The following is a 26388-nucleotide window of genomic DNA, read 5'->3' as shown; positions in this document are numbered from 1 at the left end:
CTCAAGTCAGCAGAGCAGAATACACGTTCCTGGTATGAAGCATTTTAATTATCTGGATGAGTTACTGGTAACATTTATTTAAAATACCTTTCCCTCAGACTGAGGCACCCAAATTTGGTTATCTATATAAATATTTTTTAATATTTCCAAATATCCAAATGATTGCTTTTTAGAGAGTTTCATATGGTACCATCTCCACATTGCTTCAGTGTTCTTAAATGTTGACATGATCACTTTAAGTTCCTTTCACCAGTATCTAAGAACAACTTAAACACAAAGTGATTTAACCACTGAATGAGAACTGTCTTTACTCTGGCTGAGTCAGGTGCCCAGGCCCTGTTTCCATTCCATTCCTTCCCAAAACATTCCTAAGCAATTGCAACTCTGGGCAAAGACAGCAGTTCTAGGATCCGAAGAATTAAAGCAGGTCAGGATGAGTTAAAGAGTTAGGACAAGGATACCAATGGCATTAGCGATCAGCACAGTAGGGAGTCAAGCGGTTCTCTAAGTTTTGAAAAATCACCCTGCATTTGGGTGGTCCAGCTATTTATGTCTCAGAAAAGTAGCCAGTAAGAGAGAATATGACCTACCTACTGGGGCTTACAAAGACCCTTCAGTATTTATACAGTCATGCACCATGTGATGGTATTTCAGTCAACAACAGACCACGTATATGACAGTGGTCCCACAAGATTAGTACCACACAACCTAGTTGTGTAGTAGGCTGTAACCATCCAGGTTTGTGTAAGTACACTCTATGACATTCACACAATGACAAAATCGCCTAACCACGTGTTTCTCAGAACGGATCCCTGTCATTAAGCGACATACAACTGTATACACAATCTCTCCACGAGCTCTGGCCTTGCCAACCACAATCCTTCTTCCATTACACAGTCATCAAACAAGCCTCTGATTGTTCATTTCCCTTTCAAGGTTCTGTTCAATGTTCATTTTAACTAATTTCACCTCTACATACGAATAAGGGTGGAAGGTGGAAGCCACAGAAAGGAGAAGTGAGACTTAACCTGGATTCATAACTCTGAGATGAAGAGTCCCATATTTCAGAACAGGAAGTGGAAGAAGCAGCTTACTGTAATAACCAGAGGACTGAATAATCACGATTCCCTGTCAAAGAGTATTTTGCAGATGGTCAAACACTGACTACAGTAAGACCAGTGATACCCCCTGTATTAGTCAGGGTTCTCCTGAGAAACGGAACCAATAGGATACACACATAAACACAAAGAGATTTATTACAAGGAACTGGCTACTGTGATTATGGAAACTAGCAAGTCCAAATCTGCAGTGTGGCCATCAGGCTCAAGACCCAGGACAGCTGATGGTGCAGATGCAGTCTGAAGGCTGTCTGCTGGAGAGTTCTCTCTTGCTCAGGGAACCTGGTATTTTATTCTATCCAGGCCTTCAACTGGCTGGATGAGGTCCATTCACATTATGGAGAGCACTTTGCTGTACTCAAATCCACTGATTTAATGCTAATCTCATTCAAAAACATCCTCAGAGAAACTCCCAGAGTAATGTCTGACCAACTATCTGGGCACCCCACAGCCCAGGCAAGCTGACACATAAAATTAACTATCATATCTCCTAATTTTGATAGATACCAATGTCTCCAATTACCTTTCCAGACATATTGTTAAACTCTCCAAACAAAATCAAAATCTTTCTAAGGAAAGTTGAAAAACTGCTTGCCATATAGCACATGTAAAGAACAAGGAAAGGTATTGCAAGACCCAACAAAAACGATGAATATGAAAATTTTAAAAGACTGCTATCTGTGTTTTTTAAACTAGCATGATGTATGTCAAACCGAAGATCCTCTATTTCTTTATAGTTTGTCCTTAGTTAAAATAGTCCATCATTTCTAAAACAGTCTGTTTTGAAGTTGAAATATCAATACTGTAGCTGAGTATTAAGGAAGAATTTATTTATAAATCTATTTAGTAATTTTTAAAAATTTATTCAGAAATCAAATTTAAGTTCTAAAACAATGTAGTTTTTTCTTTAAATGACTCTAGGAAAGCACTCTTTCTGGTCTCTCCATTTCTTCATTTGATAAAATCAATTCCTCTCATACAGTTAAATTTCTAAAGGATTATTTTCACAGAATAAATGTAAAGACTGTGAGGGGCTGGCTTGGTAGTGCAGTGGTTAAGTTCATGCACTCCACTTCAGCTGCCCAGGGTTCATGGGTTCGGATCCTGGACACAGACCTACACACAGCTCATCAAGCCATGCTGTGGCAGCATCCCACATACAAAATAGAGGAAGATTGGCATGGATGATAGCTCAGGGACAAGCTTCCTCAAGTAAAAAGAGGAAGATTGGCAACAGATGTTAGCTCAGGGCCAATCTTCTTCAAACACACACACACACAAAAGTGAAAACAGCAATGTGTGCCAATTTTTTAAACAATATTAATTAAAATTTGCTACAGATGTTTAAACACTTTGGTTATATTATCTAACAAAACAAAGTGGGGTCTATTTTACTACCAATGAATTCCCATGAAGGTGAAAGAGAGGGACAAACATCAAGTACTTCATTTATCCTTCTTATCCTAATTTTACAACAAGCCCATAAACAGCAGACAGCTGATTTACTATCCAATGACAGATACATTCACTAACTCTTCAAATCTTCTAAGGCAATTGTTTGTAATTATTATACCCTATTTTAACCTTCTATTTCTCTCGCTTACACATCTCTGCCAGAAAGAAAAATACAGGGAAGAAGGGAAATATTTTAACCCCTCCCCCTCCTAAAACAACTGGCTTTCACTAAAGTTGCAGCAAAGACACAGAATGGCTAAGAAAGGAGAAAAAACTGACTAAGAGAAGAAAGAATAAGCAAAACAACAGACATAAATAATTAATCCTTAGTAATTTGCCTCTCTTGGAAACAGCATTTCCAATTTCTAATAAGTATGTATTAATCAATATGCTACACACCTGCAAGACTGCATCCTCACTAAGAACAGGCATCGTCTTATTTGTACTCATTTGCTCTTGTGGATCCTCTCCGAGTTTGAACCCAAGGTGAATCTCCAGAGAAGGTGTGCCTAGAATGAAATACACTCATAAATCATCTGCAACAGTTTTATGGCTCTGCTTTGACAATGACCCAAGGATTTTACAGACACTGCAAAATGTCATTAAAAATCATTTTGTAAATCATAATTTCCTAACACCTCTTTTATGTGTCAAGGTTTTTAAATTATTATCTAGAAAGAAACAAATATACTACACTGAATAAAACAGTACTTGATATTTCTTTGTTTCAGGATGAATGAATGGAAAAGATATGTATAGAAAGTTATATAGATTTAAACCCCACTACAAAGAAAACTTTCTTCTTTTTATTTCATTTTAGGTCATTTTAAAAAACTCATAATGCTAGTATATAATTCAGGGAAAGTCAGAGTTTCTGTTTTTAAGATGGCAAATTGAGCCCATATTTTAACTTTTCTTCCCTTTCCAGTTCCTAGAGAGAATCCAAAGAAATGATTAGTTTAAAAAAAAAACAAAACTGAGGGGCTGGCCCCGTGGCCGAGTGGTTAAGTTCGCGCGCTCCACTGCAGGCGGCCCAGTGTTTCGTTGGTTCGGATCCTGGGTGCGGACATGGCACTGCTCATCAGACCACGCTGAGGCAGCGTCCCACATGCCACAACTAGAAGAACCCACAACGAAGAATATACAACTATGTACCGGGGGGCTTTGGGGAGAAAAAGGAAAAAATAAAATCTTTAAAAAAACAAAACAAAACAAAACAAAAAAAAACTGAAGCAGCAATGAGAAAAAAAGGAAATATACTCACTATAGATTAGAAGATAGAAATGGATTAAAGGAAAACCAAACATTGGTAAGCAGCTTGTCATTCAACACAGGAAAAGGAGGGGCTTCTTCAGAAGTAACTACGTGGATTTCTTCCATCAGAATCCCAGAAAACCACCCAGCTCAGAGCCAATCCCACCAACAAAAGATGGAAGAGGGTAAACTGGTGGGCAAAGTTTCATACTTCACTGAGCTTGCTGTTTGTACCAAAGAAGCTGAGGATGAATGCTATAGCCAGCTACTCTGTGTAGGAGGAGATCTTCCCTACCAAATATAGAAATGTACTAATCTAAGGTTGTTAAAATATTGTAGGATGGCACATAAGTAGAAATAGTCATACAGATCAATGAAACAAATCAAAAAGTGGGAAACAGATCTATAAATAGCTGAGAATTGAAAATTCATGGTATTTTAAACAGTAGTAACAAGATATGTTATTCAATAAATAGTTTTGGGGTAATTGGTTAGCTACTTGAAAAAATGAAGTTAGAGAACTACCTTCCCATATGCCAAAATATTCAAAAGAGCTTAAAGATATAAATGTAAAAACCATAAATACAATAAATAGGAATAAAGACAAAAGAAAATAGTTGAAGTAGGTAAAATATTTCTAAGTTTGAAAAAACCAAGAAACCCTAAAAGACTGACAGATTTTACGACATAAAAACTTAAAATTTCTGTACAAATATATCATGAACAGCATTAAAACTAGTAACCTGGGTAAAACTATTTGCAACATATATATGACAAAGTTTTGCTATCCTTAATACATCAAATGCTCTTATAAATCAATAATAAAGTGAGAATAATTAGGAGACATATAAGGCAATTCACACATAAAAAACAACTATGAATGGTCAATATTAAAATATGCCTAACTGTGGTATTTTTCAAAAATGCAAACTAAAATGATCAGATACTTTTTATTTACCAGTTTAGCAAAGACTGAAGATGTCCTCTGTTGGATCTAGAGCAAAAAAGCTATCTTTTTTAGAGGGCGATATATGTCAAGATCTGACATGTACATCCTTTAAAGGGAAATCTAACTTTAGCTAGTTATTCTAAGGAAATAATCAGAAAAGCAGGCACAGGTGCAAGTATTAGAATATTCATATTTGTTATAGTATTGAGAAACATAAAAATACCAATTTATTAAATAAGGGTATATCATACAATGGAATAATAGGTAGCAATTTAAAAGGTTGAGGTAGATCAATATAACAAGCAAAGAAATCTGTGTAATACAATATCAGTTATGAAAAAAGACATACATATCAGCATACAAAAGTCTAGCAGGATATACAAATACTAAACACTACCAATTGTTGGGAGTGGAATTCTGCAGAAGAGTAGGGGATGGAACCTTTCACTTTCTACACTATATAATTCTGTATTTTAAAAACATTTTTTACTTTTAAAAATTATCAAAAATAATCAAGGTCTATCCATTTCGAAAGGGAAAGAAAAAACTTGGTTGGAATATTAAAACAGATGTCTAACTTCTTCCTAGTGGCACTTCACACATCCTAAGAACAGATTCTAGAGACCACTATTACACACTGTCCCTTCCAATTACATGCAGGAAAACCACTCCAAGATGAAACTGTAACTTACCATTGGGGTATCAGCCGAGATGATGTACAGAAAAAGACTCTGAACTATACATAAAAGAAGATCTTCCTGGTGTTTAGGGAAATTTTTCTTCTATTCTACACCTATTTCCAGACATCCTCCACAACAAAAAATGGCTCACAAGAAGAAATCATAAAAGGAAATAACCTCTAATTTAAACAGCTACTGCAGAATTGATCTTTTTGAACAGTGATGATCAATGATAGATTTTTCTAGAAGCATTTAAATTGACAGAGAAGTGGACTCAGGACGTATGGAGAATTGGTAAGTGAAAGGCACTTGTTAAAAATATATATACCTAGACATTGTGTGACTACGTTAACTAGACTAACATAATAGACTATGCTAACTAGACTTATTGTGGTGATCATTCTGCAATACAAATATTGAATCATTATGTTGTACACCTGAAATTAACATGATGTTATACGTCAATTATACCTCAATTAAAAATTAATTAAATAAAAATATTATATCAAGGGTATTTGTACCTTAATTTCAGTCTGAAAGAATCAGATTGGTTGTTAAAAAGTGCTATTTACTTTTGCAAATAGACAGGTTCTAGGATTAAGCTGGAGATGCAGGGAAGAACAGCTATCTGAGTGCCACTTCCAGATCTCTGCAGCCCTCTAGGAGTCGTAAACATCTTCCAGAAGTTACGATCCCATTGCTGTTCTTATACTAATAGACTTAAACCAACTTTAGGGTCTATTACAGATGCTTATAAGAAACTAACTGTGTAAAGTTAAAGAGCAAGTAAGTATAAAAGCAGTTAATGGAATAATAACACTTGAGAAATTAAAGGAACTACTTAGTGAAAAAGAATTCTTTCTCACCTTTGCACATTCCACTTATACCAGGATGGAAACTGAACTCAGATCTAAGATGTGTGTCTTGATCAAAGAGCAACCTTTCAAATATCAAAAAAGAAGGTACAGATTATTATCAGGTTTCCCAAAGAAAGACTAACAATTTAATCATTTCTTATTATACCTAAACTTGCTAAAATTCTTAGTTGCACCACTATTAATATTTCTATGTCAAAGTATTTTTTCAGAAATATATCCTTTAGTTAAAAACTTATCCAAGATGAAAAATAAAGACTTATTCACATGGTCATATTCATTTTTACAAATATTCTGCTGTTTTTGGATACTTGGGATTAAGGGACAAATATCAACATTGCTTTTGAAGGGACATGAAATGAGAAGATGATTTGACGGACCAGTGCTGATGGGTTTTTTCCTTCATGTTTCTCTACACCACAGAGAATCTGAGATTAAAATCCCAGAGTTAAATTTGAGTGTATGTTTTCAGAATACACAATGACAGAATTGCTTTAATTTTTGGATTCACTTTCTACTATGTTTTAGGCAGCACCGAGGTAACAGAGAGAAGACACACAGCTCTCGCCAGCAAGAAGCTTCAAATCTAGAGAGGGACACAAAACTAAGAAGTAACAACGATACGCCACAGTGAGTATGTTCCTGGGCAAACTTCAGTGTTTATCTTTTCTATTTAAAAAGCCCTTAGAGAATTCAAAAACAGGCAAAGCACTTGAACAGACATTTCTCCAAAGAAGATAGAGAAATGGCCATAAGCACATGAAAAGATGCTCAACACTACTAAACATTAGGAAAACGCAAATGAAAACCATAACGAGATATCACTTCACATCAGTTAGGATGGTTACAATCAAAAACAAAAACAGAAAACAACAAGTGTTAGCCAGGAGATGGAGAAATTGGAACTCTTGTGCGCTGCTCATGGGGATGTAAAATGGTGCAGCCACCGTGGAAAACAGTGTGGTGGCTCCTCAACAAATCAGACGCAGAACTACCATTTGATCCGGTCATTTCATTTCAGGGTATGTACACAAAATAACTGAAAGCAAGGACTTGAACAGATATTTGTACACTCATGTTCAGAGAAGCATTATTCACAAGAGCCAAAAGGTGGAGGCAACCCAAGTGTCTATCAACAGATGAGCGGATAAACAAAATCTGGTACACATATACAAGGGATTATTATTTAGCCTTAAAAAGGAAGGAAATACTGACACATGCTACAACATGGATAAACCTTGAAGACATTATACTAAGTGAAATAAGCCAGACATAAAAGGACAAATATTGCCTGATTCCACTATGAGGTACCCAGAGTAGTCAGTTTCATAGACAGTAAGCAGAAGGGTGGGTGCCAGGGGCCGAGGGCAGGGAGGAATGGGGAGTTAGTGTTTAATGCGAACAGTGTATCAGTTGGGGAAGATGAAGAAGTTCTGGAGATGGACAGTGGTGATGGTTGCACAACAATGTGAATGTACTTAATGCCACTGGACTGTATACTTAAAAATGGTTAAAATTGGGGCCAGCCCCATGGCTGAGTGGTTGAGTTCACGGGCTCCACTTCAGCGGCTTCAGTGGCTGGGGGTTTCACCAGTTCAGATCCTGGGCACGGACATGGCACCACTCATGAAGCCATGCTGAGGGGGCGTCCCACGTACCACAACTAGAAGGAACCACAACTAAAAATACACAAGTATGTACCGGGGGGCTTTGGGGAGAAAAATGAAAAATAAAATCTTTATTAAAAAATGGCTAAAACGCTAAATTTAATGTTATATATATTTTACCACAATAAAAAATAAAATTTTGAAAAACCTTTCCAGAATCCAAGAATGTACAGTGTACTAAGATGTGAATATATGATTTGGTACTAAGGGGTTTTTTTGTTTACTTACTTGTTCATTTTCTTTCTTACTTTTTCAGGGAAAATTACAAACATCAACAAAAAAAGAGACAATAGTATATTCATTATCTAGGTTCAAAAATTATAAGTACACAGCCAATATTCTTTCCTCTAGAATCCCTCTGCCATGCTTGCTACCCTCTGCCAGTCTTCCACTGGGTTATTTTGAAGCAAATCCTGGATATCTCATTCCATTTCATCTGGAAATATTTCAGTATGCAACTCTAAAAGATAAGGACTTTCCAAAGATAACTGTAATAATCACACCTTAAAAAAATAACCATAATTATCATACTTAAGACAAGCCAATAATTTAATATTATTCAATCTACAGTCTGTAGCAAGCAGCCTCTCAAGTGGCTCCTGGTATTTATGCCTTGTATAAACCCATCCCTTAAGTATGGACTGGACCAGTGACTCTTCTAAAGAAGAGAATACAGCAAATATGTTGGGATGTTGTTCCTTCCGAGATTAGGTTACAAAAAGACACCGGCTTCTATCTTGCTCCCCCTCTCTTATTCTCTTGCTTCTCCCCTCTCACGGAAGCCAGGCTGCCATGTTGTGAAATGCCCTGTGGAGAAGCCTAAGTAGCAAGAAACTAAGGGAGGCCTCCACTCAACAGTCAGAGAGGAACCAAGGTCTCAATTCAACAGCCAAAGAGGAACTAAGTCTTACAAGTACTATAGGAGGAAGGGAATCCTTCTCACGAAGCGTTGAGATAAATGCAGCCTTGTGAGTCCCTAAGTCTGACGACCCAGTTAAGCCACTCCTGGACTCCTGACCCATGGAAACTATAAGATAACAAATGTTTATTGTTTTAAGACACTAAGTTTTAGAGTAAGTTGTAATACAGCAATGGAAAACTAATAAACAGATTGTAGTCACATTTCCCCAAATGTCTCTTTTCAGTCATTTTGTTCAAACAGGACCCAAACACGGTGCATGGCATCCATTTGGTTGCTATGTCTCTTAAGTCTCTCTTTAAATCTATAAATTACTCCTTCCCCCACTCACGCCTTTGCAATTTATTTACTGAAGAAACTGGGTTGCTTTTCCTACAGAGTTTCCCACATTTTGGATTTGCTGATTGCATGTCACTTAACATGTTCCTCTGTCCTGTGTATTTCCTGTAAACAGGTTAACAGATCTAGAAGTCTGATCTGATTCAAGTCCACTTTGAGGGGCATATGTGTACTTCCTTCAGGAGCTAATGAGGTGTGTTGGGAGACGCGGTCGTGTGCACACAGTCTTTCCAGCCCGTCTCAGCCTTGGGCATGGAACGCCTTCTCACCAAGAGATAAAGCATCCTCCCAGCCTGTGCTGGACTTACCACCTCATGTGGGAATCCCTTTCACCGTTTCAAATGCAGTATGTACCCCTTTGTTCGGTTTAAGCCGATATGTCATATGGCACCTGGCCAAGCCCACTCCTCTATCTGTCCTCTGTGGGGAGAGGATGAAGTCCTTCATTCTGTGGCACAGGAGGGATGTGCGCAGGCCAATGGCCCCGCATCAGCTGCAGACAGTGACCACCGGCCATGGGAGACCAATGCCCACTAGTGAAGCTGATTTTGTTGTCTTTTCTGAGTAAAGTGTTGTTCCAGACAGTGCTTAAATGTTGTTTTCTCCTTGGTAACTCCAACACCAAGATGCAGCGGGCAGAAGTATCTGATTTCCACTCCCGGTGATTGGCAACAGATGTCACATGCTCAACAGGAAGGCTGTCACTCTTTTTGTGATTTAGTGGCCATTGATGACCATTGCCTCAGTCTATTCATTATCTTATCAGGAGTATATAAAATGGTGATATTCTACTTTATCACTTTCTTCATTTATTAATGGAAATACATACTAAAACTTTCACTTGTCAACTATATAATTATTCAGTTAAGCTACCTTCTCAGCCATGTCACTTAGGTATAGTTTGCATAGGAAAGGCAAGATAAATGCCTGCTTCTCTTTCTATACTAGTTTGCAGATAGTGAAATAAGTTTTTCTAAAGACCATTATAAACTCATAGATTTAAATACACTGCTGTTACTATTCTTGTCAGTGATCAAATTGTCTTATTTTTAGCTGGTGGGAGCCTCGTCAAAGTGGTTCATGGGTTGTTTGACATGAAACCACTTGTTAGAGCTGAATTCCATCCCTCTAAAATTCATATCTTGCAGCCCTAACTCCCAATGTGACTGCATTTGGAGACAGGGCCTTTAAGGAGGTAATTAAGGTTAAATGAGGCCATAAGGGTGAGGCCCTAATCCAATATGACTGGTGTCCATGTAAAAAGAGAGAGACACACACACCAGGGATACATGTATATGGAGGAAAGACCGTATGAGGACACAGCAAGACGGTGGCCACCTGCAAGCCAAGGAGCAAGCCCTCAGGAGAAAGCAACACCTGCCAGCGCCTGGATCTTGGACTTCCAGCCTCCAGAACTTGAAGAAAATAAATTTCTGTTGGTTAAGCCACCCAGTCTATGGTATTTCTGTGGCCACCTGAGCAAACTAATGCACCACTAGTCTTCCCTAGCTTCCCAGGATGAAATATCCCAGGCTCATCTTACACATCTCCTGCCTTAGACCTGGAACCAGTCATTTCTCACGGAGCCTTGGTTCCTCTGAATGGGCTATTATATTCAGAGTCCATACTAAACATTATTATTAACAATGTGATTACAGAAAAAAGTTATTTTGTAACTCTTTATGTCCTTAGCGTACACCTTGTTCAGCATGTAGAGTTAAATTCTATGTTTTAAAGGCATTTAAAATAATTCCTTTTTCTGTAATTATGCTACCAAATCAATACATAATTAGGTTCAACTGTTTCATCTTGCTTTTGCTCTTTAGAAATTCTTTTTTATGTAGATTTAATTTTGTTTTGTAATTATAGTTATGTAAACCACTTACATCATTCCAAAGACAAAAGGACAAAACCAGATCTATTCAGAGAAGTCTAGCATCCATCCCTGTGTCCCTTCACTTCGCCCGTTAAAAAGCTCCCAGGGCATACACAGGAAAAATGAATCCTGCCTCTCAGAAAACAAATAACAAGCAAACAACATCTTATTAATCAGCAACTTGAATTTTTCCAGAAGATTAGTAGCAACACCTACCAAGCCACAAAAAGGACTGGACGCATTTTAGGCCAGTTTCCAGAGGGCGGGCTAGGACCAAACTGAGGCCCTCAAAGAGTGCTATTTCAGACACAGGCAACAACTGGCATTCTGATTCTTTGAAAGCCTCGCCTTTTCCAGTCCCAAAGCTCACTGAACCCTTTCTCAGTTCCTAGCAAAAAGACCTTAATAGTTGCAACATTTAAGGATTATTCAGCTATGTGAAACTATATAATGCTTCGCCCATTGGAGATCTCTTCTCTACTAGGATCTGTGTTCCTCATTCCAGTCAAAGCTGGGAGCTTGTGCAGGAAAACCAGCCAGAATGAACTGCAGACAAGTAAGCAATGAAGATGAAGGAAAAAACCAGAAAACAATGGCATTCAGCTCCAGCAATGCTTAGACTTTGACTGTAATGCCATGCTAATAAAAAGAATACTAATTTTAAACCTTGGGCTATGATGTCTGAAAGAATGATGTTTCTATGGCACTGCAGAGAATCATTTTTAAATGAATCAGAGCCAAAAAAAAAAAAAAGAAGATTGGCCAGCCAAGACAGAGTGAGGCATCTATAGTGCATTTGTCCACTCACTACAACTAAAAACTCTGGTAGAGTATCCGTAAAAACCTACAGGAGTAATCTGAAAAGTAAACAACAGCAGGTAGACTGGGGACTGAAATTGAAATCGACATAACAACCTTGTAATACGTGAGTGCCACAGTTTGTTTTTTGTTTTAATTTTTGGTCCTTTTTTCATCTCCAGCTTTTTTTTTTCTTTCGAGGAAGGTTAGCCCTGAGCTAACTGCTGCCAATCCTCATCTTTTTGCTGAGGAAGACTGGCCCTGAGCTAACATCCATGCCCATCTTCCTCTACTTTATACGTGGGATGCCTACCACAGCATGGCTTTTTGCCAAGCAGTGCCATGTCCACACCCGGGATCTGAACCAGCAAACCCAGGCTGCCGAGAAGCAGAACGTGCGAACTTAACCGCTGCACCACCAGGCTGGCCCCTTGTCTCCAGCTTTGATGGAAGGCCTCATCCCAGAAGTGCACAGTGGGCACAGTCAGTAAAAACTCCAGTAGAAAACCCTTATCTTTCTCCAGAAGATTAAGGAAAAGGATCCCTGAACGCCAGTAGGTGTGGGGGGAATCCCTGGGTTTTCTTGTATTTGTCTTCTCTCTTTAGCCTCACAACTCTACTGCTACCAACCATGGCAGCTTTGGCACTTAAAACCCAAGAGAAAACCTGTCTCTCCAGCTGGAGGAACCATACTGTGAAGAATATGGAGAGAATCTCTTTTATTTTCTTCTCTCTCTTAACCCTTTGCCCTGAAGGTGGCCCCCACTGCAGGGAACTGCTCTGCAGTGAGAAGGCTAACACTCAGAGAAATCTAGGTCTTTCTGGTCATATGAACCAGCATGCAGGTATCCACAGGGAAGAGCACATGAGAATCCTGGGGAAAAGAGAGCAGGAAAGAGCAATCACCTAATTCTGTGTACGATCGAATATAAGTTCCAGTCTCAATGCTGAGCTGTCAACATGTGGAGCAGATTCGAAGAAGGATAACAAAGGCTTAGAGAACTGAACTATGACATTAACTACTGCCCAAGTTCCAGATTAACCCGAGTGCTACATGAGTCAAACTCAAACAGCAGAGCAAAGGCTCTGAAAATTGGACGGATGTAACCACCACTCACAGAAGGCAACACAAAACGTGCAGTGACAACCTAAGCAGGCTCACTGCCTGTCAAAACAAAAATCAACACCTTCCAGAGGATTTTAACACAACCAAGCATCCAAAAAAGAAATGTTCAAAATATACGATATAATCCAGAATTACTGCAAAGAACAGGAAAATCTGACAAATTCTTGAGAGAAGAGGTAATTAACAGATGCCAACTCCCCACCCATCATGACCTGATGTTGGAATTACAAGGCAAAGACTTTAAAGCAGTTATCATAATAATTTCCTATGAGATAAAGGTGAACACTCATCAAATGGGTGAAAACACTGGAGTTCTCAGCAGAAAAATAAAAACTGTAAAAGATAAGCCAATGGAAATTTTAGAAGAGAAAAGTATATTTGAAATTAAAACTTCACCAGATGGGCTCAACAACAGAATAGAGATGACAAAGGAAAGATTAAGTGAACCTGAAGATACAGCAATACAAATTACACAGTCTGAAGAATTGAGAGGAAAAAAGGATTTTTTTTTAACGATTTTATTTTTCCTTTTTCTCCCCAAAGCCCCTCCCCCCAGTACATAGTTGAATATTTTTTAGTTGTGTGTCCTTCTAGTTGTGGCATGTGCGACGCCGCCTCAGCACAGCTTGATGAGCAGTGCCATGTCCGCGTGCAGGATCTGAACCAGCAAAACCCTGGGCTGCTGAAGCAGAGCACACAAACTTAACCACTCGGCCACGGGGCTGGCCCCCCCAAAAAAATTTTTAATTAATAGAGCCTCAGGGATCTGGGGGACAACATCAAAAAGTCTAACATTCACATCATTTAAAGCCCTGGAAGGAGAGGAGAGAGACTGGTGCAGAAAGAAAATATATGAAGAAATCACAACAGAAAACTTCCCAAGTTTGGTGACAAACACAAATTTACAGATTCAAGAAGATCAGTGAGCCCAGAACAGGAAAAACACAAACAAAATCACGCCCAGACACACCATAATCAAACTGCTAAGTACCAAAGATGGGGGGGGGGCAGGAATGAAAGCAGATGAAGTTAAGATGATATATTACATATATGGGAACAATGATTTACATGGGGGAGAGGGGATCTGACTACAAAGGAGCAGCACAAGGGAGTTTTTTCTGGAATGATGGCACTATTGTGGACCCTGATTGTTGTGGTGGTTGTAAGACTCCAAATATTAGTCAAAATGCTCCCTGTACACCAACAAGAGCAACTATTACTGTGTGTATATATAAAAGAGCCAAAAACCTGGGTATCGTCCTTTACCGCTGCCCTTCCCTCATGCTCCAAATCCTATCAACCATCTCCTGCCAAATTTACTTTGTAGGATTTCTCAGATTTGCCCTTTTCCCTCCATTCCCACTGCTTGCTCCTAGTTGAGCTCTCATAATCCCAGTCTGTTACTACTTTGATGCCAAAACTAACCTCTATAGCCTTGTTTTGCAAAAGGTGACCCCTGCTCTAACAGAACTGACTTTACCCTGGAAACCTGTTAGAAATGCAGCAGCTCAGACCCCACCCTGGAACTCCTGAACTAGAATCCACATTTTAACGGGATTCTGGGGTGATTATAAGGGCACGGAAATTTCAGAAGCCCTGGCCGAGGGCATGCCAGAGCCAACGAAAATCTGATTACTCTGCTCCTCCACTTAACATCTTACAAGCACTCCGCCAGGACACACGCAGGATGTGGGAGGGCTGACACTTCACCCTGCCTTCCTCTCCAGGCTCATCCTTCAGTGCCCACCTCGCCATTTCACACTCCCGTGAGACTTAACTGTTTGTACGTCCCAACACACACAAGGCAATGCTTCCTCCCACCGTGCAGTCCCCTTGGCCTAGAAGACCTCCCCTCCTTCACCGGACTAATTCCTGACCCTCCTTCCAGCCTCTATTCGGGAGTCAACCCCAGCAAAGCCTGACGACCACCTAGGTTAAGAGTCCCTCCGCTCCTAACCAGCCTGGGCATCCTTCCATCCCTGGACGCCCCACATCGGACTGCCACGACCTGCTCAGGTGTCCTTCCCGGCCTGGAGGTTTCTCAAAGGCAGGGGCCTCCCCTCTTCTATCTTTCCCTGCATCCAGCAAAGAGGGCTAGCTATGTTCTAGAAACTTTGATGAGCTCAACTACCAGCTTTGGGGATCCTTATGAAACGATCCGTTTCCAGTTTGGAAGTACCCAGCTCCCCCATCACACATCCCTTTCCCGAGAGAAACTACGTTAACCATCTCCTAGACCTGAGCCACGAGCTGCTTGAAGCAAAATGCATCCGGGGAGTCCAGACCCAAGACTTCTCGGCCTGTGCAGAGGGACTCAGGGCCGCGCACTGCACCGCTCACTCTGCCCTAACCGGGGGCTAGGGCGGCGGTCTCGTCCATTCCCCTGTTCGCCCAGCCCCGGCTGCCCGGCCCCAAGCCTGCCCGCGAGCGCCCGGCCTAACGCGTCACCGTCTCCAGGGCAGCTCCTCTTCCTCCGGGTCGCTCTCCGTCACCGACCCCGCGACCACAGTCTCATCACTGTCCCAGTCCGGGGCCTGGGCGCCTGCCTCCATCGTCGCCGCGCACTCGGCGTCTTCCTATCCTCCTCCTCTAACGCCCCCTTCCCGCGCAGAAGGACGCTCTGAGGGCCGGCGGAAGCGCCGAGCCAGGAAGAACACTCGTGGCCGGAGCAGGCCTCGCACGGCAGGCCGAGGGCGCGACTGCCGCGACGGTCGGCGCCCGGGAGGCGGTCCCGCTGGGCGGTCCCGCCGCGCGCCGCACGCGGCCAACAGGTGGAGCCGCACGTCTGGGCCGCACACCGCCGCAGGAGGAGCCGTACGTCGGGGCTGCACGCCTCACGCCGTCGGCAGAGGAGCCGCACGTCAGGGCCGCGCGCCGCCGCAGGGGGAGCCACACGTCGGGGCCGCACGCCTCACGCCGTCGGCAGGGGGAGCCGCACGTGGGGACCGCACGCGCACGCCGCCAGCCGAGGGAGCCGCGCGCCTCACGTCGGGGCCGCGCGCCGTCAGCAGAGGGAGCCGCGCGGTGTACGTCAGAGCCTCAGCTGTCGGCGTTTTCACCTATTTGTTCGGTAGGCGGAGAGGCCGTGGGTTGGCGGGCGCGTGGGCCGGAAAGGCGGCGGTGCCGCAGACCGACTGCGGGGTGAGCCGGCCTAACGCCATCGGCAGGGACGGCGACCTGGCCGAGTCACCTGCAGGGCGCTGGTGCTTGTGAGACCCAGGCCCGGAAGGAGCGAGGCTCCGCCCGACCCGCAGCCCCGCGCTCGGCCCGACCGTCGGGATCGGAAGAGGGTTCTGCAGCCCAGCGAGTGCTGCCCCCTCTTACCGAACCCTCCCCGAGTGTCCCCTGCGGTAGGCGAAGCGCACGTGTTTATCGGAAGATTTTAGATCAACTGATCTAATGGATGCGTTTGTAGTTTTCCTTCATCAACTTTTTGGTTACCCTAAAATATAGATCGTGTAGGAAAGGCAGGATAAATGCCTTATTTTTTTCCCTTTATTAATTTTTAGGATTATAGTGGTGCCTAGAAACCTCCAAAAGTAGCCAATTATTTTTAAATGGAGTACTAGATTGATATATGTTTGATGTATTTCAATCTGCTTGAAGGTTTTTAGTTCAAACCAATTCTAAACGAAGCCAAGGGAGCTCCACCTTCCAAGGGAGAGGAAGTCAGGGCAAGACAACCCCTTCCGCATCGCCGGTCTGGTGTTAGCTGGGAATCTCCAGCGTCCAGCCTGTGTTGGGTCTCTGAAGGCTGTGGAGTAAATGGATGGATCTAGAGCTTTCTGACTCCCCGGTTCACTGCTTTTCACCACATGGAAGGGCTTTGCCATTATTCTTATTTTTCTGTTTAGATCGTATTTAAGCCACTGCTGTTTAAAGCCCTTGGTTGGTGTTGGTTTTTTAGACTTACTTGAATAGTCCTCATCTCAACTCTGTAAATCAGGCAGAACAGTAATAAATAGGCAAAGAACTGGACCTCTTTGTTTTTTTCACAGTTCTCCACGTACATCCTCCATGTTTGTATCAGTCCTAAATTCCTGTCCACTCTCCTGCTCATCCGCTGCTTTCATCGTGGAGCTGTGTTGTCTCTTCTTAAAAAGTGTGATTTCCAGCAATGGAAGGTGCATACCCGGTTCTGCAAGAAGGTGACTTTCTATAGTAATAGCACGTGCCCCAGGCGTCTGGTGACTTTAGTTAAGTATAGAAAACTTCTGAGCCTGAAATTCAAATTCCTTTTTAAAATAATTTCTCCTTTGGTGGAAAAGAGTCAGTTATTTTTGCATCTTCAGCTCTTTTGTTTTATTCGAGAGAGTTGCCAAGATTCAAAGCGCAAAGAAGGAGTGGCAGAGATGATCCTCGTAAATGCCAGTGTAATTTTAAAGAAACCTTTTTTTGTTTTCATAAAATCCAAAGTTTTTGGACAGAGCTGGAAGAAAGGACAGATCTGTGTTAAGAATCTAGGCTGCAAATGACAAAAAAAAAAAAGTAATTCAAGTTGTTTAAGCAGATAAAAGGGGTGAGTTGAGTCATGAAACTGTAATGTCAGGAATACCTGGACCTTAGGGGTATGGCAGGATCCAGATACTCAGACAGTGTTGAAATATAGCTCAGCTTCCTTTTGAATTAGTTTGAATTAAAAACTTTCAAATAAATTGAAATACATCACATGCATAAAAACCCAGTCCTTCATTAAAAAATAATAGCTGGCTGCTTTTGAAGGTTGCTAGGCACCATTTTATTACCCTAAAAATTAATAAAAGGGGAGAAAAAGCTCTTTTCCTACCTTTTCCACACAAACTGTATTTTGAGATAACCAAAGAGTCAATGAGAGGGAAATGTTTTTGTACAAAAATAACAGCTAACAAATACAGTAGGTATTATAGAATTATAAAATCACCATTTTGCAACCCATGAAACAGTGGATCCAGGCAATAGGCATCAGCAGCTGTGATAGCTAGGCAGTAAAAGTGTGCAGAGAACTAGACCTCTGTGTTTTCACACGCCTCCACCTGCATCCTCCAGGTTTAAGTCAGCCCTAAATTCCTAGGTGAAAGGCTGACGGGGAATTTTGTAATGATGGGCCAGGCTGACGACAGTTAAGTCCACTGATCAATCTTAACATCACTAAAAGTGAGACAACAAAATATGTTCCCCCTGGCATGATATAATAGGAATAAATGGATAAAATTAACCCAGTCTAGATTATGGAAAATTCTATAGGATGAATGACCTGGTTTCTTTCAACAGTTAAATATCATGAGATAAAAAAGAGGAAATAGGAAGTTTTTTAGAGTGAAAGAGACCCCAAGAAAAGGGAAAAAATCCACATAGTTAAAAGGAAAATAGATTGATTGTTAATATAGATACTAATACAGTGTGAATTAGCCAGAAAACATTGAGAAGAGCATTACATCCTTTTTAAACCAACAAGTATTTGTAAAAATAAATAGTACTAGGAAGAATAAAATTAAATTGGATTATATCAAAATTTGAATCTTTGAAAAGTAGGATGTGTACTAAATTCATAGAATGAAACCAAGTAATCGTTAAGAACCGTAATTAAATTTTCATTGCTTGATTCCATTTAGGCTATAAGTCTTTCAAGAGAAAGTCCTATTTGGGAATTCTTTACTTGTTTTAAAGGTGAATTAAGAGTAAAACGTCAGCTCCACCACCTCAGATTTTCGTTTGGAAGAAAAATTCCAAAATCATTTCCAACAGCATGTGTGCTAAACCACAAATGCTAGTGAAGCTCAGCTCCCTGAAGGAGAGCTGAGAATAAGGACCTTCCCCTCACTGGCCTTGCCTTCTAGAGGATGAGGCAGATGATAAACAAGTGCATGAAGAAATGAGATAATTCAGGGAGTGATGTGTACCTGAAAAGAATAAGTAGGATGCTGAGCTAGAGAACATGGTCAGAGAAAGCCTCTCTGAGGACCTAAGACCTAAAGGATGAACATGAGTGCGAAGGCTCTGAGACGTGGTGGAAGGACAGGAAGGAGGCCTGTGTGCCGGACGCCGAGGAGCAGGGCAGGGGGGTATGAGACGAAGCTCCAGCATTAAGCAGGAAGCGAAGTACGAACAAGGTGTAATGTAATGAGACTTGTTTGAAAGTGTGGAGTTTGAAAAAGAAGTCTCGTTTTGTGGTTACACAATGTATTTTACTTTTATAATCAAAATTATTTCCTGCCTATAACTTCATATCATTCACATCCTATCCAGGTTACTTTAGATCCCAGAACTGTAAGAGATGAGACTTTCGTGGAAGATTTGATTTAAATAAATATAACACAATATGAATCTCTGAGAGTAAATCCAACAGCCATTTTTCACCTAAAGTAATATCCACCCTCCCCCCCCCCCATTACAGGTATATAAAGTGTTTCACCAAGTATTCTAAATACATTTTCCAAAAAGAACCTTCATTTTCTCAAAGATTTAGATTTTTTTTAGAAAAAAATGTTGCTGTCCATTAACCCAAGCAATTCACATGGTGTTTAGCACAAATTAGAACTGTTTTGTGAATTAAACAATGGATGAGAATATGTAAGTAACCAGAAAAGTCAGTATACATGAGACCCTTTCTCAAACACTGCCAAACATGGGAACACACAAAGGCAGGTTGACACAGGATTAGATGTTTGTTCAGTACCCAAATTTGTTTTTTTTAGTGATCCTTTTGGTTGATTCATGTGTGTAGAGATATGCTGACCACAACGCCTACAGATTATGTCCCTTCTTAGTGCAGAATTTAAGACAAAAGCTCAATTTTACTTTAAAATTGCATAAAACAGATACAAAAACACTTCAAAAAGTTAAAAGTACTATGAAGTTTAAGACAGTAGCCTAATATACAATTGATATTGCATGATGAAAAGCTTCTGAAGAATAGCATCTGTTATTCTGGCAACTGACAAAAAAGATATATTATAATGAAGCCCAAGAAATCAGCAGAGGATGATGGCAAAAACACTCGGCATTTCAAAAAGGAGAATCAGGACTGCATGGTCTCTGTCATTATAGTTATTCATTGTATAGCTCTGACTATTAGACTGTGAATAATATATTCCTTTAGAAGTGGAAATACAAGGAGACATAGTTAAGGGGCAACAGTTATACATTGATCATCTGTCTAAGAATAAGAAATACATCACATTTTATAATTTATGATGACATGAAAAAAGCAACAATATCAGAACACACAAATGTTAAACCACTGTTATCAGAGTTTTGTAAGGATTCTTAGATTTTCCCTATATAAACACAGTATAATGTGGTATCAAAAATTGGCAAAGTAATTGACAAGGACATGATGGACTGTCAAAGAATTAGAGACTCAAATGCAACAGCCTGGTGAGATGACATTGATTTCATCAACTGGTTTCGACAAGTGTCAAAGAGTCCTTGTCTGCTTATCCAAGCAAATAACACCCATTGATGGCCCAAGTGCTAAGAAGTCTGCATTTCTCTCTCTCCTTCTCCCTTTCTCTCTCTCTCTGTCTTCCTCTCCACGTATCTTTTCTCTCTAGTAGTAACTGGCTAAAGCATTAGATTTTAAAAGATGCTTAGCCTAACTCATAATTAAATAAATACACATTAAAATAGCCAATGAAAGGTCTATCTGTTTGTTTTGCCTATCAGGTTGGCAAAGACAGGAAAAAAAGAGATTGATAATGCTCAGTATTGGCAAGGTTGTGAGGAAAACAGGAGTTCTCATACACCATTGGAGGGAGAGCAGACTGGTTCAATCTTTTTTATAGAGTAGTTTGCAACATCTATCAAAATGTTTCATATGACCTACTACACCCTTAGAGATGGTCTTTCCTATCTCTAGGAAATGTATTCCTATGTTACCAGTATACTTGCACCAACTGTAATTCTGAAAAGTTGGAAACAACCTAAATGTCCATCAATAGGGGATTATGCAGTGGGATACTGTGTTGTCATTAAAAAGAATGAAATACAGATATATTTATATGGACATGTGTAGCTTCCCATGGTACATTGTTTACAGAATAAAGCAAAGAGCAAAACAACAGTGACAGCTCTGGAATTCTGTATAGGAAAGGCTTAAAGCTGACAGTCTCCTCAAAGTGAGAGCTATGAAACTTCATGAAAGATTGTGTTTGAATAGCAAACACGGTTGTCACTCAGTTGCTTACACAGCAAGTTTATGGCTTTATCTTAGACTGTATGTTCATTCGAGGTTGGTTAGGGGGATTGAGGAAATAAGAGGGTACCAAGCACAGCGAGCTCCCCCCCACCCCCCGACCCTGCTACTGCAGAACAGCATAAACTGTTTTTTATTGCTTCTCTTTATTGAGGTATAATTTACATATGCTAATGAAATGCATGGACCTTAGTGCTCAGTTCACTGTGTGGTGGGGTTTTTTTGATCCATTGTTTCTATATTTATTTCTTACAATAGCATACGCAACCTATAGGAGGAGAACGGGAGTTGTGTGTGTAGAAAAGGTAATATGCAAGCAATAGCTCAAATCTTAAAAGTATAATTTACATAAATAATACATAATAGAAATATAAAAATTTTAATTGGTTTTGGACTGAGGAGATTGTCAGATTTACACACATTTCTTTGTGTATAACTGAAACAGCCATGTAAACATGTTTAGACTAATGTATTAGCAGGTCTGCCAATGTAGAAAAAGACAAAAATCTCAGCCACAAGAGGTTAATCAGAATTTTGATGTAGTGAAACAATGCAGTTCAATGATTTTTGACTATATATATATATATATACACCTAGGTAACTACCACTTAAAACATGATAAAGAATATTTCCATTCTCCTGTCCTTTCTCAATGCCTATCCCCAAGCAAGCAGTTTCTGATTTCTATCATGCAGAGTGGTTTTTCTATGACCATAGGGTAGTCTTTCTATAAATGGAATCATACTGTATGCATCTTTTTTAACTGACTTCTTTCACTAGGTTTAATGTTTTGGAGATTCACCCATGTTGTTTGTATCAATTCATTCCTTTTTATTGCTGAGTACTATGACATTGATGAACATACCGAATTTGTTTAGTCCATTCTCCTGCTGATGGACATTTGAGTTGTTTCCAGCGTGGGGGCTATTATAAATAAAGCTGCTGTAAACATTCTGTTGAAGTCTCTTTGTGGATATATGTTTTCGTTTGTCTTAGGTAGAAACCTAAAGCATGAAACTGCTGGGTCCTATGGCAGGTGTATGTTTAACTTGGCTATTCATTTTCTGAATAATGTCTTTTGGTCAGCAAATTTGGGTGATTTCCAATTTATCAACTTCATTCCTTTATGCTGAGTGCTTACGTTCATTTCCTAGGGCTGCCATAACAAGTGACCACATATTGGAAGGCTTAAAATAACAGAAATTCATTATTTCACCATGCTGGAGGCCAGACGTCTGCCATCAGGGCATCAGCTGGACTATGCTCTCTGAAGATTCTAGGAAGAATCTATTCCGTGCTTTTCTCTGTCTTCTGGTGTCGCTGACAATTCTTGGCGTTCCTTGGCTCGCAGATGACTCGCTCCAATCTCCGCCTCCATCGTCAAGAGGCGTTCTCCCTGTTCGTCTCTTTCTCTGTCGCTTCTCCTCTCCTTACAAGGACATCAGTCATGTTGAAGTAGGGCCCACTCTACTCCGGTATGACCTCATCTTAACAGAACTGTTTGCAACTATAACAACCTATTTCCAAATGAGTTCACGTTCTGAGTTCCTAAGAGTTCATGAATTTGAAGAACCCATACAGTGCTTTTTTGTGCCTTATGTTAGAAATCTTTGCTCAAGCCAAAGTCATGAAGATATTCTCCCTTTTTTTCCTTCTGAAAACACTCTGGTTCTAACTTTCCATTTCATTCAGTGATTTACCTCAGATTATTTGTTGTGTATGTGATGAGGTAGGAAACAAGGTTCATTTTTTTCGCATGTGGATATCCAGTTGTTCCAGCACCTTGTGTTAAAAAGGTTGGCCTTTCCTCATTTAATGACTTGGCATTTCCACTTATTTTTAAAACAGTCATGGCATGTTCCCTGATGTATGACAAGTGCCAGAGTTAAATATTGATAAAGTATAATTAGACTATAAGGTGAGGGTTAGTCTCTCCTCCCATCATCTGTATTAGGGAAAATGTGAGTGTGTGTCCTTTAGTTTAAAACATCACACTGTGGACCATGATTATGAAAGGGGAGGTTGGCTCAGTAGAGGAAAGCATCAGAGGAGATGCGAGAAGACTGAAAGAAGAGTAGTTGGCCAGACAGAAGCTTAAATCTGATTCACAGCTGAGAAAGCTAACGGGTGAGAAACCATGATTGGCTCTGATGGTAGAGCAAAGGGACTGATGGGTGTGCACCACCAGAATTTGTTCAGGCAGAGAGTTTCTCACGAGCCAGCTAGGGGATCTGCACAAGAGAGAACCAGCCTGGTTACATCCTGCCCAAATTTCGGTCTGGAGGGGGAAGAGTCCTCAGCAGGGAAGATGGAGTGGATTTCTGCCTTCTGTATTCCCAAGACGGAGTGAGAGATGATCAACACAGGGTCGGTCCTCCCTGATCAAGGAAACTGCAGGTGAGGGGTCACCCGTGGTAGGTCAGGTCTCCAAAAACATTACAAAATCACTTATAAAAGAGTCAGCTTTAAACAAATGCCAGACCCAGAGGTTGAAAACCTGCCTTAGAACAATACCACTCAGGGCTGTGCTGGTAAATGTTTAATAACCAGCCGTCTGCAGAGGAAAAGCTCTAATTTGTAGAATTTGCAGATTCCTGTGGTGTAAATACTCCAAAACTTATTCTACACATTATTTCTTCTTTCTTGGTTCCCCTTCTCCACTTAGGTAACCACAAATTCTCACCCCATAGTAAAGTGTAACAGAATAATTAGGAAGTAATGAGTTTTTGTAGTCATTGCCTTTATTTTTAATATGATTTGTTCAATTATAAGTTTATGTACTTTAATTTTTAGTCGTGACTACATTTAATAACTGACTTGCAAATTCCTGAAAATTTAACAATTGGCTCTTAGGAACTAGTGTAAGCTGGCTCCGGTACACCTTGGATGCCAGTTTCCTAAGAACTTCCCTGCCTCCCTCCCCCGATCTCTCTGTCTTCCCTGCACTCCACTTCTGGAGGGGTCCAACTTGTGGTCAGCTAAGGGGAGGAGGAGAACCAGGGAAGAAAGAATAATGTGTCGAATATGTTTTGGAAGTCTCAGTTCTCTGAGAGTCCTCCTTGGAGGAAAGTGAGTCAGTCCTTCATTCGACAATACGGACATTATATTAGGAAGACCACGTGAAAGGTGGAAGACTGGAGGGCGGAGGACAAGAAAGAAAGACAGAAGGTAGAAGGATCATTGAAGGAGAAAGGTGACAAAACAAAATAACGGCTGCTCTCCTTGGGCTTGCGTTGATTGGGTTGCGTTGCCTGTGCATAATTACCTCAGTCAAGGCTTGCCACCAGGGCTGGCTACTGCCTCCCTAGTCACGTGACTGGCTTGTAAAACGATCACCAGGTCTCAACTTTGAACTGCCATAAAGAGATCATGTTATTTTTCTCTTTCTTGGGATGCACTACCCACTGAAGAGCCTGTTCTAGCTTCATGGCATTCTGTGTCTGTGACGTGACATTCCGCCTTTCTGCCTGGAATGTCCTTTCCCCTTCTCTGTCTGGAAAACTTCTCTCATCTCATTTAATGCTTTCCTCTACTGAGCCAACCTCCCCTTTCATAATCATTGTTCACAGTGTGATGTTTTAAACTAAAGAACACATATTCACATTTTTTCATGATACAAATGGTGGGAGAAGAGACAAACACTCACCTTATAGTCTAATTATGCTTTCTCAACATTAACTCCGACAGTTGTCATCTATCAGGGAACATGCCATGACTGTTTTAAAAATAAGTGGAAATGCCAAGTCATAAAACGAAGAAAGGCCAACCTTTTTAACACAAGGTGCTGGAACAACTGGATATCCACATGGGAAAAAAATGAACCTTGTCTCCAACCTCATTACATACATAAAAAGTAATTTTGGGTAAATCATAGAACAAGCGTCCTATAACCCAGTGATTCTACTCCCAAAGAAATCTCTACACATGGGTATCAGGATAGATGTGTAACATTGCTCATAATAGCCCCAAAATATAAACAACCCAATTATCCTCCCATGGGGGAACAGAACTAAAGGCTCATTAGGAGGAGAATGGTTAAATAAATTGTAGTGTATTATATGAGGGATATCTTATGGCTGAGAAAAGGAATGAACATATTAACTTGAATGAGTTTTACAAACCATTCTTACAAAACTTAAAAATAAATAAAACTTAACAGTATTATTTAGGACCCATTCATATATGGTAAAACTCAAAATAAAAGGATAATTTGAAAAGAAAATTCAGGGTAGTGATTCCCTCTCTGGGACGGGCAAGTGAGTGGTACGGGGAAGAGTCCACAGGAAACTTAAAAGAATTGGTAGCGTTCTACGTCTTGAGTTTGGTAGTACATCACAGGTGTTGTCTAGCGTATTATTATGTTTCGTAGCCTCCTTAGGATGTATATATCTATACATATACTATATATACAATATTTTATATTTAAAAAGGATAGGAAAAAACTGGAAGGGAAAGAAATGTGCTAAATGCTAACAAATAGTCACCCTGAGTGGTAGAGTTCTGGGTAATTATTTTCTCCATTATAATTTTCTACATTTTCCTAGTTGCTTAAATGGTAATGTGATACTTTTATAATCTGAAAAAGATAATTTTAGCGGTGAGGGACCTTGTTTTGGAGATTACATGAGTGTTCAGAAATCAAGTTGGGAGGTAAGCATTGCAAAAAGTGCCTGCGCCCAACGTGGGGCTCGAACCCACGACCCTGAGATTAAGAGTCTCATGCTCTACCAACTGAGCTAGCCGGGCACCTGGAAAAAGGCCATTTTAAAAATAATAAAAAATTAGGATGCCCAGAATGTTTGCACTGTTTTTTGAAACCTGATTTGAAACTTCAGTCAAGTTTCAGATGCCTGGGGAGCAATAATCTCTAAAGATTCAACATTGTTCTTTAGTTGACAAACAGATATCAAAATGCTAATACACACATTTCAACTATGCCAATGCTGCCTTTAAATATTCAGTCGTCCTCGGCCAGTTTTACTTCCTTCCTGTCTTTTGAAGCTATGCTTCCTCTTTCTGGGTTTAGGCTTTTATCTTTACTATTTCTGACAGCTCTAAGGTTCCTTTGAGCTCAAATTCAGGAACTCAGAAGCCTTGGATGAAAGTGAAGATTGGTTTTTCCTCAGCCCTTTAGCAACATCTAGTGGGTATTTAAAGAC

General features: G+C 40.4%; 1 protein-coding gene and 1 non-coding gene across 2 annotated transcripts in view; both read right to left on the bottom strand.

Annotated features, from left to right (window-relative positions):
• Positions 1-15744, bottom strand: part of ANKRD31 (ankyrin repeat domain 31) — a 125905-nt gene extending 110161 nt beyond the window's left edge. Inside the window, exons 1-3 of the mRNA XM_070517344.1 lie at positions 15505-15744; positions 6323-6396; positions 2973-3082 (exon numbers count right to left, since the gene is read on the bottom strand). Of these exons, the coding sequence (XP_070373445.1) occupies positions 2973-3082; positions 6323-6396; positions 15505-15608 (288 nt within the window). The 5' untranslated portion in view covers positions 15609-15744. The remainder of the gene's footprint in view (positions 1-2972; positions 3083-6322; positions 6397-15504) is intronic.
• Positions 15745-25902: 10158 nt separating this feature from the next.
• Positions 25903-25975, bottom strand: TRNAK-CUU (transfer RNA lysine (anticodon CUU)). Its single transcript has one exon. It is a non-coding gene; the product is annotated as a tRNA-Lys (tRNA).
• Positions 25976-26388: the final 413 nt, after the last annotated feature.

Source organism: Equus asinus, chromosome 9, assembly GCF_041296235.1.
Source record: "Equus asinus isolate D_3611 breed Donkey chromosome 9, EquAss-T2T_v2, whole genome shotgun sequence".
Taxonomy (NCBI): domain Eukaryota; kingdom Metazoa; phylum Chordata; class Mammalia; order Perissodactyla; family Equidae; genus Equus; species Equus asinus.
This window is presented reverse-complemented; position numbering and strand designations above follow the sequence as displayed.